The sequence below is a fragment of the Brachyhypopomus gauderio genome, chromosome 1, assembly GCF_052324685.1.
Source record: "Brachyhypopomus gauderio isolate BG-103 chromosome 1, BGAUD_0.2, whole genome shotgun sequence".
Classification (NCBI taxonomy): Eukaryota; Metazoa; Chordata; class Actinopteri; order Gymnotiformes; family Hypopomidae; genus Brachyhypopomus; species Brachyhypopomus gauderio.
This window is the reverse complement of record NC_135211.1, coordinates 30,170,658-30,184,581: the sequence shown is the minus strand read 5'-3', so window position 1 is coordinate 30,184,581 and position 13,924 is coordinate 30,170,658. Positions and strand designations below refer to the sequence as shown.

Below are 13,924 nucleotides of genomic sequence, written 5' to 3'. Positions count from 1 at the left end.
GAGTGGTTCCTAGTAGATGCCCATCGACCCAGGGCACTCAATGTAGCCCAGCCTGTGTGCTCTTAAAGCCCAGGAAATGGAAGGCAAAAGTAATGAAATATTAATGTGGAATCATGAGAGCTCCAATGAAATCCATTAAAAGGGGAGGGGGCGGGGGGTGTAGTGAAACATGGCCACCCCAAACCCACCCAGCCAACCAGACCACAGAGGAAACAAGATCTGGAGATGAGACTCCTGTTATCTGTCCATGTCGATTGTAACAAGGAGGCACCATGACGTAACCCTCAGTGTTGACCAGCCTTGGGCGGCCACAGCTACGACCAGCACAGCAAGCTGAAGCTGTGGTGGCTCAGCGTGATGCAACAGGACCTGAATGTGACCGCCCTATCTGTGGTTCTGCTGAACTGTATACTTCAAAGCTGTATCTAAAAGTAGTGTGTGACAGACACAGTTCAGCTGTTGTTTCTTTGGACCCAAGCTTCTCTCAGCCATCAATAATATGACAAGTTACTAGAGATAGTGTTCTGACACAGGAACAGCCACGGTTTATCATCATTGTGTTCACATTATATCCACATTTCTGCTCCAACCAGGAGCCTGCTTTGACTTGTTTTCCGCAGTACCAGCTAGCCTGTGGCTTCGGTCAGGTGGTCAGATGAACGACTCCCTGTGACCGCGATTTAGGCGAGTGACAACACGGCTTCCAAGGGCACCAGGTGGAATTTAACGCACCACCAGCAGTGGTGACCCAGCGCTAGGTGGACCGTGTCAACAGAGCCGAGGGGTCGCGCGGACCCTGGCATTCCGCCCTCTGGCCAGCAGCTGCATGGCTTTCGGGACGCCAGGCGTCTTTGTGACATACCTACCCTAAACACCCGGGGCATTGTTGCTCGGCTACGGAATGAAGCTCCTCTCTGCCACGAGGCCGTCATGGTCTCACAAAAGCCGACCAAAAGTCTGGGCGAGAAGAGGGGCGTCTCCCTCAAACAATGGGAGCGATGTTTTATCAGCGAGAGATTATGAGTGTATTTTTAACACTGAGCACAAAGCTCAGGCTGCACAGCCCTGCTGAGGTTTATTCTTAAACGGTACCCTTTACATCTATTACCCACGATCCTCTTTAGGAGCAGACAAGGTTACTGTTATGTTTAAGGAGGCTGCTGACTGAATACACTCCTCAATTTATAAGCTTCAGGCATTTTTGAAATATGCTGTAGCAATGGAGCGTAACAGTTTGCAGGAACCGGAGAGAAAAGCTGGTAAACAAAGTCATGATTCAGATAGAAATGACATGGTATTTTTATTAACTAGTTTTAAAAAATCATCTTTTGGACTCCCTAGAGAGAGAATGTACTTGTAATTAAAATGCTGATTAAGGACTTTCTTTTCATCAGGTTGATATGCAGATGGAATCAGCTTTAATTCACCAAACACTGCAAAGTATTTGTAATTGTTAAAGCTCCATAAAGCAACCATTACCTGCCACACACTCACAGTATATATATATATATATATATATATATATATATATATATATATATATATATATATATATATATATATATGAATATATATATATATATATATAAATAAATAAATAAATAAATAAATATATATATATATATATATATATATATATATATATATATATATATATATATATATATATATAAATAAATAAATATATATATATATATATATATATATATTAGTACCAGTCAAAACTCAAAACCTGACTGATGTCATCAAAGTAAAGATGGTATCTTTCCATCAGCGATGTGTTATTTAGTTGGTTTGGCTCCACCAGTATTAAGACAGAATCTGGAAGCCTGCTGCTGGCGGAAGCTAGGGTGTGTGTGTGTATGTATGTCTGTGTGTGTATGTATGTGTGTGTGGGTGTGTGTGTGTATGTATGTGTGTGTGTGTGTGTGTATATGTGTGTGTGTGTGTGTGTGTGTGGGTGGGCCCATGCCTGGCAGATGGCCAGCGTCATGGGGACCAGGGACACCAAGTGTCTCCCTCTCCTCCTCTTTCAGCACTTTGATTGATCCCATTCTGCGATTGTCCTCGTGGCCCTTTAGGAAGAGCTGCTGTCTCCCTGGGGGACACCGAAATGGGACACTTCTGGATGCCCCACGTATGAGGCGGGGAGTGCTATTGCGTTGGGCTGTAGGGTCATCATTACTCAGAGACACAGTTTGTGTGTGTGTGTGTGACATTCAGTCAGTTTCCTTTATGTTTTGTTGTACAGTACAAATGCAGAGAAAGCAGAGCATAAATGTAGACGTGTACAGGAGGACGAGGGGCTACATGAGCACAATATATAACCCAATCATGTCACCTACACGGACCATTACCTCACGAGAGCTGTGAAGTGTCTCCTCCATTTGTACTTAGCACGGTGATTTGTGTTGAATAAGTTGATAAATTAATGACCGCCACCTAATGGCGCGTAAGAATAACAGTATATGCGCATACCTCTCAATGCTGGGGAGGGGGGGGGTGACACCTGAGCCGTTTAGATTTCAGCTTTTATTTAGCAACGATTCAAACGCAGTCAACGCAGTTAACTGTGACGCGTGAGATTTGGTCGGGCGTGAGACTGTCAGGTCTGTCCCAAATATATATATTTATACATATAGGTCTGTCCCTTATATATATAAGCCAGCGTACAAATCTACAAAAAATATCCTCATATTTTGACTCCCACAACCCCTCCGTGTGTATACAGACGGACTAAAAAATACTAATCACTTAAGCTTTGCTGTGTGGATAGAGTTTCCGTTTACTGGTAGCCATTAGGACGGACCTGAGTGTAGGCGGACCTGCTCAAAGATTAGCTGTCATTCTTTTAAGAGGCGGAAATAAGGCCAGAACCGCCCTGGGGAATAAGCGGGATGATGGACTTTAGCACACTCACAAGACTCGTGCCAAATGGATTTCTAGCCGCAACAGTTGGCTTGGATTTGGAGTCGTTTTCCAAATAACAATGTCTTGAAGCCTTTTTAGCGTTCTATTTCAGCATTCCCCCATATACACATATTTACCAATTATTCATTTTTACAAAACACTGATGTATGGAAAATATATAAATTAATTATGCAAATACGCAACGAATGAAAACGTGAAAGTCCGAGGGTATTAAACACTGAATGAGTGGAGCTGACCCGCAGCTGGCCACAGTTGTCAGCAGCACACATAATAATAACCATGCTCATTATGGTTGTTAATTAAATGGTATAGCGACTATATAGGTACGGTTGGCGAGAATTACTAAGTCTGCCACGCCGCTTGTTATCGAAGGCAGGTTTTCTATGGACAGATATGGTCGTGGTATCAGGACTCGGGCCTGCGGTTCCGCGACTGCTGACTGGTACCTCGCCTTCCTGCACTTTATATAGCGCAGTACAGGAATAGTCCAAACAGGCCGTATATGTGTCTAGTGCGGTCACGACACCTTTCACCAAGGAAGCGGCTAAAAACACAAGCCCAGTCCTGTTCTTTTTCTGTCGGCCTCACCGGCTTTGTCCCGTGTCTGTGGTCTCATCTGATTCACGACGACTAAACGGACACGAGTGCGCGCGGGAAATATGACTCGGTGGAAAAGTGCTCCGTCAGCCTACATTTTCCTTTTCATCCGAATGGCAATAACAAATAAAAACCGAAAAATATCTTGTGACGTTTATTTTTGAGTTGTGACTTGTGGAAAGAAATGGAAATGAACACGCTAACAGTCTGAACTCAAAATTCAAATATAACTAAATTTTAACTCTTAACCTTGTAATTACGTATGTTGTGTCACATTAAGATATTATTTATTTTGTTTTACGGCTTTGCGGCTTTAATGCCTCTTTAACTCATGCGAGTTAACTCTAACTCCAGCACAGCTCTCTTCAGCTCTTGCTCACTGCTTTTTTAAAACTCCTGTCAGGCCCCAATTGCGCTTGGCGGAGCTCCCGACAGCCAAGTGGCCATCACCATATAATTACCGGCGCGTCCATTCGGGCCTCTTTTGTCTTCGACTTGCCTTTAATTGTCGGTAAATTGTAATTATTATTCCAAACATCGCCCGGAAGAGGTTATCGCCCTCCATAATTGCCCCGTGGCTTCTGGGGCCTTTGTCTGGGGATGTTGGCTAATTTGATGCGGAGGCTGTTGGAGGTAGGATAGGCCTCCTCCCGCAGGATGGTTGTGTGTGCGGCAGCGCCACGGTGTCCGTCTGACACAGGCCTTGTTCTGTGAGGGTTATCATTACGTTGCACCGCCCCAAACCCCCATCCACCACCCCCACCCACCGCACACGCACTCAAACGCACACCACCCCCAGCAGAACCCTTTCTTGTGGCCGGGAAGAATGTGTTTGTGTTTGAGCATCTGTTGGAGTACAGTATAAGTACATGTTCATAGCAAGCGTTCGTCTCGGAGTTGTGGTCATCGTTTCTCTCGCACTGACGGCATCAGGTCGTCCCGGTGTCCCGGTTCCGCACCGATGGCTCTAGTCGCGCTCGGTATTTCCGATTGTACATGGTGAATAGGCTCCGAGGGAGTTTTCCGGCTTCAGTCGAAATCTGACTCGAAACGAGATAATATAGACGCGAACTGCAAATGGGGTTTTGCGCCATTGTGGTTTGATCTACCGGGGCGGTGTGCTAACATTATATTGTGCTGCACGGAAAAGTGATTTGTTGTGCATTTGTCGGCACCATGACGTTAACGTATGCAATTTTCTGGAATGAATTACAGCTTAAGATGTGGAAGTCATTCTGTAAACTCGTTATAAGAAGCCTGCACCTTCGGGAAGCAGCGGTTTCCTTTAGAGTTATTTTCTTTTAGAGGGGAGGGATCAAAGCAGAGCTGATTCGCCTGTGTGGCATTATAGGTCAGTAGACCAGACCAGCATTTGTAGTCGCGACTCTTCCTAGAAAGATGTTCTATTTTCTCCAGCTAATCCCACCAGATGAAAACACACACACTACCGATCCTGTTGAGCCGTATCACAGTGGAGGGTGTAACGTGGAAGGTTGGGTTGTATTTTCTATGTCTCGTGCTACAGATTTTAAACTTGCATGTGCTGAGACCTGAGATACAAAAGGCATCTCATAATGATGCAGATTTATGGTTGGATCATTGAAAGGCCCACTTTACTAAGATCATGATAAAATATATCCCAGTTTAGATTCAATGGTGGCATTTTGATAAGCTTTGTGTAGCGTTATGTTAATAATACTCCACCTTTACTTAAAATAAACGATGAATGCAATAAAAAATCATGGCAAGTACAAGCAACTACTGTAAAAGTGGCAGGGCCCGGTCAGAGAGAGAACTGTGTCGGAAGTGACGTCAAAAGCAGTTTGCTGCACGCGGCCGAATGACAGGAGCCCAGAGTCCAGTTGATGCAGTACTGTTTTATTCTTTCGTATGGCATTGATGGATGGAGTGAAATCAAGAGTCACACACGTGCCAGGCCGACACAGAGCGAAGCCTGGCCGCAAATCAAAACGGACGTTTGAAGTAGTGAAGAGCTTGAACGTTTCAGCCTTGTTTCTCATTTGGCCATAGTAGAGTTCTGCTGTCCAAGCGCAGAGTGGCATGTCGTATAGCAACGCTGTCATTTTATACAGTGTGAATGGCGGTCTTGTTTGGAATGAGAGAATTGATAGAATACAACAAATACACAGTGTGTGTATGTATATGTGTGTGTGTGTGCGTGCATGCGTGAGTGTGCATGTTTATATCGCGTGGTTCATCAAGCCGACGGTATCATGGGCTTTGCCTGAATTTGGCTTCATTGTTCTCCACATCCTTACCCAACAGTGGTGTATTTAGGGCTGTCAATGATGCGTGACACAGGGTACCTCGTCGAACCATCAAGAGGTGTTTTGCATAGACGCCAAGTTGAATTCATGCAAATGAGTAAGTGAGACACGTTTGGTGAAAAGAAAAGCTAGACGAAAAAAAAGAAACCCAAGAACACGAACACAGTCAAGGTTAACCACATCTACATGTATGAACTTGTGAGTAATTGTGGACACATTCAATTCATATTATCTTGATTTACAAAAATAAGTGAGTTATATTCATATATTTCATAAAAAGAAAAAAAATATATATATATAACAACAAAAAGAAGTCTACATAATATACTCTTGTGGATGAAAACAGTTGTAATTACAAAAGCTACAGTTGATGCACATGTATGGCTAGATCTGCTCTGTGTGTGTGTGTGCGTGTGTCTGTGTGTGTAAATAGAGTGTAATCAACACTTCCAGTCCAGTATTGCTTGTATGTTAGTTTGCCTGGTGCTGCCAACAAAGAGACCTTGGCTGCTATTTGTTTTAGCTTGCATGTGTGTGTGTGTGTGTGTGTGTGTGTGTGTGTGTGTATGTGTGTGTGTGTGTGAGCCAAGTCAACATGCAGTTTTAATTTCTGACCAGGTAAGACACCATGCATAGGAGCCTCTGAATATCCATCGAGAGGTGAACACAGTGTTGACCACCACGGTTCTTTTCTTTTAGGTTAGCTTAGCTCAGCATTTCCAAATCAAAATAAAAGGTCCTATCTTTAGGAAGTTCAGTGTTTAATTAGTTTATAATATCACATCATGGCAATATACACTTTCCATTCAACAATAAGGAATCTGTGAGATCTGTGAAGTCTAGAGGAGAACCTGCTGGTTCATCTTGTACCACCAAAGGGCTAAAACTGTTGTGTGCTGACGCGCAAAGCCAACAATGATTGTAAAAGAAAATAGTTGTAATAAATAAAATAAATAACCCATGTTCAAACAAATGTGACAAAAAACACATAGAAACAACACAAGAGCGAGGTTTAAATCTGTAGTCTTCTTAAAAACATTTTTGTTTTTTTATACATTGTTTAAAGATTCTTAAAAAAATGAGAAAGTTGTATACATAAGCATCCACAGACATCATTGTATAAAAGCTGAGACAGAGTATTTAGCATCAGTCACCAGTGTCATACTTTATAAACTCTTTGCGGGAATATTTTTGTAATTATTAATAAATAAGAGCAGACAGTAGTATGTTTATAAGGGCTTGGGGAGAGGGGGTACTGAGTTAGGAGTTGGCTATGGCTTTAGAGGCTATCAGAGAACAGAAACATCTATCTAAATATGCTATTGTCTGTCTATAGTGTCTTAGTAGTATTTTTCAGTAACCAAAATAAAAGGAACAACCCAAAACAACAACAACAACAAAAAACGAAACCCCGGTAAAGTCTGTTTCAACTACACGGCTACAACAGGCAAGAGCGGGAGTACCACTGAAGGAATTCCTCGCCGGTTGTGGTCTGGGGAGAAAGGTCAAGTGGTCAGTACGGGCCGGTGGTCAGTACGGGCCGGTGGTCAGTACGGCGCAAACTTCTGCCGCTCAGGTTTCTTGATGCCATTGGCCGAGGAGATCTTGGCCGTGTAGGAGGCCAGGGCGCCGTGGGCGGGGGCGGCGGCGGCGGTCGCCACGGCGGCGGGGGCGGAGAGAGCCAGGAACGGGACGGACTTCATTCCCAGGAGGCTGGAGAGGGGGAGGGCATAGGGGGCGCCCAACATGGGAGCGTGGGGCAGACCGCCCATCGCTGCCAGGGCTGCTGCGGAGGACGAGGCAGGGGAGGCGGGCTGGGTGAAGCTCATGTTGAGGTCTACAGGGGTCGACATGGAGGAGGAGTGGGCGGTGGATTTGGCTGTCTCTAAACTGTACAAGGGAGGGGGGGGGGGGGCAGGAAGGGGAAGAGGTGTTGAGGGTGGAGGGGAGAGGAGAGGGGAGGGGACCCGGATGGAGAAGGATTAGAAGGTTAAATAAAAGACATGTTAAAGAAAGAAATTGAGAAAAAAAGAAAAGAAAGAAGACAAAAAAGAAACAAAAAGGAAAAATCATAAGAGAGGTGTGTTTTGCTGGAGGTTGCAACAGATTATTTGAGGGAGGGCCTTGGCACTCATGGGGGAGGTGCTGTTTAATTTGGGGTGATGGCTCGGGTAGGGGCTTAGGGGAAGGAAACAAAACGATTTTAAATTCATTAGGATTTCTATAATCTGTAGTCGATGGTAAAAAGAGCAAGTGCATTTGGCAATATGGTGTCCATTGCAAATGCAGGCGCTCATACGCGCTAGCACTGTGTGTGTGTGTGTGTGTGTGTGTGTGTGTGTGTGTTTGTTTCAAGGGCCTGTGTTGACCTTGTGTCACACTGAGGTCAAATGAACATTATAAAAGAAGGGGGTGTGTTCAATATGCCTTTTCTGATGCAACGCTTTGCAACGCAGTGCGTGTTGAAGGATGTGTTCTTTGACAGGAACGCTAACGGAGAGTGACACACATGGGCTGAAGCTCCAAAACACGAGTGAACACGTCAAGATGAAAGAGCTTGATTGAATCGCCTTGTTTTCCAAACATTGTCAAAACACAGTGCGTGGATTCACGACTCCCAACTACCCACTGTCACTGGCTACCTTCCAAAACAAATTAATAGCATTTAAACTCATGACAAACCCACAAATGAGACGCAAGTTAAACAAAACTCGGACAAACGGTGTTCCCAAAATATTTTCAAAAGACAACCTTTTCCTATTTGTTGCCTTGCAGAAGATCCTAACATATTTTGGACAAAAATAATAATGCTCTTATTATGAAGGCCCTCTTTCAGTCACCCATCTGCTTGTTGAACACACCTGGGGTGAGTGGCCATTTTTTATTCATGATTCACTCTGTGAATCCACTGATTCACAAACCAGGCCAGTAAACCTCACTGCGGTCTGACTCTTCAGAAACCTGTCTCTATCGAAATGTAAAAATAAAGTGCTCATTCTTCATAATGAAACAACTATGATGGCACACAATATCTCTTCATTAAATTTAACTGCTCAGAAAAAATCTTTTATAAACAGTACTAATTATTATTAGCATTATTATTTGAAACATTACAATGGCATATTTTGCACATGTCTCTTTTTTACTGTTTCAGTGGCTATCATAACTGAGAGCAGTTGAGAAGCGCTCTGATAGGCCTGGACAGTGAGTCAATCATCGGACTTGGCTCACGCCATTGGATCATCGCATTACATTTTCACTGTCATTGGCAGGAGAACATTACACCGAGAAACACTTAGAAGCTCTTGGGAACATGAACCTTTCTTGTCTGACTCAACATTTGATCAAATTACAGCTGCTGAGCTCTCGAGGGAGAGAATTGCAGTCTGTCTCTGAGGCGGCCTGCCCGCCCCGTCTTTAGCTGTAACGAGCCACTAGCTTTAAACACAGCCAATTAATTTCTGGGTTTAGCTTCTTTCTGCCCCTTTCCCCTCATATTCTAGTGGCCTGGTGATCCTGTCTCGTGTTGGAGGGCCATTACAGCACTGTGCTTCCTTCACACAAGAGCTGTACATTAGCGAAGTGCCCAGACAGCCAGACAGTTGATGTCCTGGCAGAGATGTGATTTATACCCCGGTTCTTATCTGCCGTATTATTGGGTAAGGTGAGAGACTGATTTGTGATTAGCATATAAGGAGCAGACACCTCCGGTTAGTTCCAGCACATACATCGGGTTTGTGATGCTTACCAGGAAGTGATGAGGTACTGGGCCAGGTTGATGCTGATTGGAGAACCCGTGATGGTGACGTGGCGGTCGCTGGTGCTGTCCAGCTGACTGCCGATCTTGATCTGAGCCCCGGACACCTGGCGGATCTCGTTGATTTTCGTACCTTGTCTGCCGATTATGGAGCCAATCAGCTGTGAAGACAACAGGCCAGATTCAGTGAGGTGGGGTTAACCGAAATGGCACCGAAACCACATCCCAGACACAATGACTTGACAATTGGAATTCAAGTGTTAAAAGTAACACTACATCTGTCTTTCATATAAGACTGTTTCCCAACCCAGTCTCAGGAACCTGCAGAAGTGTCACATTTCTTACTCTGCTAAGTATTCAGGGCTTTTATTGTTTGCTTGCGGGGTGTTAGGAACTGGGGTAGAGAAAATATATGTCCCCCAGGACTGGGTTGGAAAACACTAACAAACTATAAAGCATAAGGAATTTCTTTTGTGTAATATTCCATATCAGGGTCTTTATTGTCACCTTAAAAAGCATGGCACCATGTGTTATGAGAGAGTCATAAAGTGAGATTATTCTGTTGCATGAGCTCTAGAACCCTGTGGTTATGTTTTGCAGACCTGCAGTGGGCAAACAGCACATCCTTTAGTCCACACTGTCTGACTGTGTGAAGCACACCTGTTAATCTTGTCCACAATCTCTCCACACATTGGTCAGCTGTGATCCTATCAGAATTGGCAAATCGGAATGACCAGGTTGTCGCCAAGTGGCTGCTGATTTTCAGATTGAAGTTAGGGCCCAAAGCGGCAGAGGTGCGCATCCGTGTCGTGAATGTTCACGCACATGTTCACGTGGTTTCCACGCCGCTACAGAGACATCCATCGTGCTCCGTTTGAGCCGCGGAGTCCGTGCGGCCCCGGTGAAACTGTTCATTAGCGCCACCCGGAGAGGCAAGGCGACCGGGGCCGAGCGTGCGCAGACGTCGGCGTGAGCCCACAAGAAGGTGGCGAACTCTGACACGTTCATCTCTGGCGGGGCCGTCTCAGAAAACCCGCGGGGCGGCGCTCGGACCGAAAGAACGGCGGCCAGACTCGGACGTGGATCTGCCGTTTCTCCGACAACTGGCTGGTGCTTTACGGCGTGGCGGGTCGGAGGCCGAGCACTTGACCCCGTTGGCCTAGTGTCAGGCCTGGACCGTGACAAAGCGACCCTAGTGCAGATGCGTTGGCAGATCGGCATTCGTCCGACAGACAGTTCCCCTTTCTGCTCACCCTCCTGGTTCCAGCGTTCCTCCCTCGCATTGTGTGTGTGTGTGTGTTTGTGTGTCTGTGTGTGCGTGTTTCACCCACAGAGCATTCCGTTCCTCGCAAGTCATACGGCGCGGCAGTTCCTGATTCGTCCTGCTGCTCTCCCTGGTGCCTGGGGCTATTAATGGCTCCGCTGATTATGTGGGTGTCCAAGTGCTTGGCTGAAGACAGGCAGGTCTTGCTGCCACCTCCGTCCGGCCCACTGCACCACCCGTCCACATCCCCTGCTTTTATGAAACTCTAAATTATTCAGCCCTCACAGGAGAGCACAACAACAGGTCCTTTTCTATTTATTCCCAGCCAAAAAAAAAAAAAAGTGAAAGAGTTTCTGATGTCAGACACTATCTGGTTCAAAGATCAGGCCCACACGGGACCAGAAACCATCATCAGGGGTAAATCCCCCCCCCTTCAGAGGTGACGGTGGCTTTATTTTCAGCCGAATCCCCACCGCGCGCTGTAATTTAAAAAACATTCCAGGGAGATGGAGGAGGAGGAGGCTTCTGAGAGGAAGATGGGACCGGTCTTGCTGCTTATAACTCCCTGGAGCGCTGACTCCCCGGGTGGCCCCTGCGTCTTACAGGCCTAACAAACATGTCTCTGCGGCGGTGGTCTTGAACACCGGGGTCTGATCCCCGTCCAACTGCGCCCCACTCCCGAAGACGGGCTCAGTCCCCGCGGTGAAGCACCTCCTCGGGAGACGGAGGCCTGATTGTGAGGGATAAACAACTTGGTCCGCCAGCCTTTTGATGTTTGTTTGATGTTGTCTTGTTGCAGAACCGTTATGCTGCAAATGCATTTCAATAATAAATATCTCCCTGTTTTTAGCCTTTTTGTGCTCGAGTGAATGAAATTGCATTCAAATTTGGCTCGTTGCATAGTTGCATTTGGTGAACGCCTGTCACATGTATTTGCAACGCTTCATATATTGAGTTCTAAATCATAACAACAAGTCTTAGATTTATATAATATGACCATTGACACATTATTGTATTCATGATTTGCTGGTAGCACCTAGTCTTTAACTCATGCATATTAAACATACTGCTATAAATCGGACTACAGATGTTTCCAGTTCATAGTCAAGATTTGTATTGGTTCTTTGTGAAGTCCTTATAATACATTTACATCTAATCATATGTTATTTCCAGACCATTGGACTACATAGAATATAAAGCATTTCTCTTCTCAAATCATTGACCCTAGGAGTGTTTCCACTGACTCATTACTGCAATGCAAATTATGATTGCTTAAAATGGTATGTTATGCATTTTTATACACTATGTAAATTAATATTTAATTCTGTGCCGTTTGAATAATTTGGCGCTGTTCCTGAGTCTGACGCATATGCATTCAGACGCGAACCCCGTAATGTCTCCCCAAATGAGAGATGCACTTGTTCACTTGTCTCATAACATTTCAAACAAATCCATCTGCAATTAATCACAAGCAATAAAAGCTCGATGCCAGTGAAGGATTCTCTGCGCCCTCCAAACACCGGGCCCTTAAAATAACAAAGCACACATTCCGCCATAGTGGCTCACGGCGAGTGTGGTTGGAGCCCTGGGCTGAGGCCCGGAGCCATCAGATTAATCCAGCGATCTCTGCGAGGCACAAGGGCACGGGGTGGAGGAGGGGGGTGGAGGGTGGAGGGGGGGGTTCATGACAGGCATGACAGGCACGTCGAGCTTCTCTCAAGGGCCTTGTGCTGTGAGGCCGTGGGCCCCGATGAAAGGCTCCGGGCGGCTTCTTTATTTACCGCTCTGTTTTGACAGCAGAAGAGCTGGAGATACGTCAGGCGGCGTGACAGGACTGAAGCGGCGCTCGTGTCACCGCCGTGAGGGAGCCGGCAGAACGCCGGGGCCGGACCGACCCACGCACGCACGCGGGGTTGTGTGTGCCGCAGCTTTGATGGATCTAGGTTACACGACGTGATATGAAGAGCTCGGAGGAAGAACGGCGGCGCGCTAACCGGCCCGAGCCGGGCTTTTATGAGTACGCAGTAATATTACGAAGAGCCACAAATCCTCTCTAACATTCTGCTTTACGTCTGTGTCACTGAGCCACCAGTGTTAATATATTAACCTCACGTTCTCGCACACATACCGGATCTCATGTTGCTTATGTTTGTGTCACATCCTTTATAGAATTCTCACCTCTGAGATACTGATATTCATGAGGCAAGGCAGATATTTCCACCACCCCCATGAAACCAAATTACAATGGAAACTTTGAAGTTGCTTAAGACCAGATATTCTATGGGGCAGCAATCTTACCAACTGCTTTATAGCCAAAATTACAGGTCAATCAAGCCTTGTTTTAAAGCCGAGACCGTCAATCCGCAGAACTCACTTGCTATGTGAGACTTAATCAGATCAGTTTTATGCCATTAGAGCACCATGTTTGAGGAAGCGCTGCTGTATGAAGAACACAGGCTGGAGGAGAAGGGGTTTCTGGGAGCTCTTACGTCATTTGGAATGAGCAGCTCCTGCGAAGTGGTCTGGGAACTGGACTCCATGCCTGCTGGGAAAGAGGACATCAGGTCACAACCACAGGAAGACTTGGGCAAAAGCTGCAGATGATCCACATCATAGTACATAGTTGTACATCATAGGGCCTCTGAGGTCCCTGGACAGAGCCAACATGCCCCTTTCCTGTTCCTACCTGGACTCTCTGGGCTGTTTGATGGAAAAGTTTGGCGCTGCTTGCGGAAGACCGTTTGAAGAGGTTCAGGAGATTTTATTTTATTGTACTTTTTGCATTATTTTTGAAATCATCCCAAAGGACTTTATGGGAGAATGACATGTTCATTGTTATGTGTGTATAAACGTAGACTAAATTCTAGAAGGATTGCTGTCAATGTCTAGAATTGAGAACGGAGAAGACCACTGAGAATAAAAGACCAGGAGAAATCCTGTTTCTAGTTTGCCAAGATTTCAGCAAGGTCCCTGTGTGAATGGGTTTGTCTGTGCTCACGTATCCCTTACACAATGTCACAAACACATAGGATATAACAAAGGACAGGTGACCATTGCTCTGAGCTAGGTCAACCGCTCAGCATCACC

At 45.6% G+C, this 13,924-nt stretch overlaps 1 protein-coding gene across 6 annotated transcripts in view; it reads right to left on the bottom strand.

The window, feature by feature from the left end:
- Positions 1–5,390: 5,390 nt before the first annotated feature.
- The window catches only part of pcbp4 (poly(rC) binding protein 4), a 61,624-nt gene continuing 53,090 nt past the window's right edge, over positions 5,391–13,924 (bottom strand). For 2 of the 6 annotated variants that reach the window (XM_077008068.1, XM_077008084.1), the window contains 3 exons: positions 13,327–13,382; positions 9,565–9,734; positions 5,391–7,706 (listed from right to left, as the gene is read on the bottom strand). In XM_077008068.1, the coding sequence (XP_076864183.1) occupies positions 7,364–7,706; positions 9,565–9,734; positions 13,327–13,382 (569 nt within the window). In that variant the 3' untranslated portion in view covers positions 5,391–7,363. The other 4 variants (XM_077008092.1, XM_077008076.1, XM_077008111.1 and 1 more) reach the window with 3 other exon arrangements.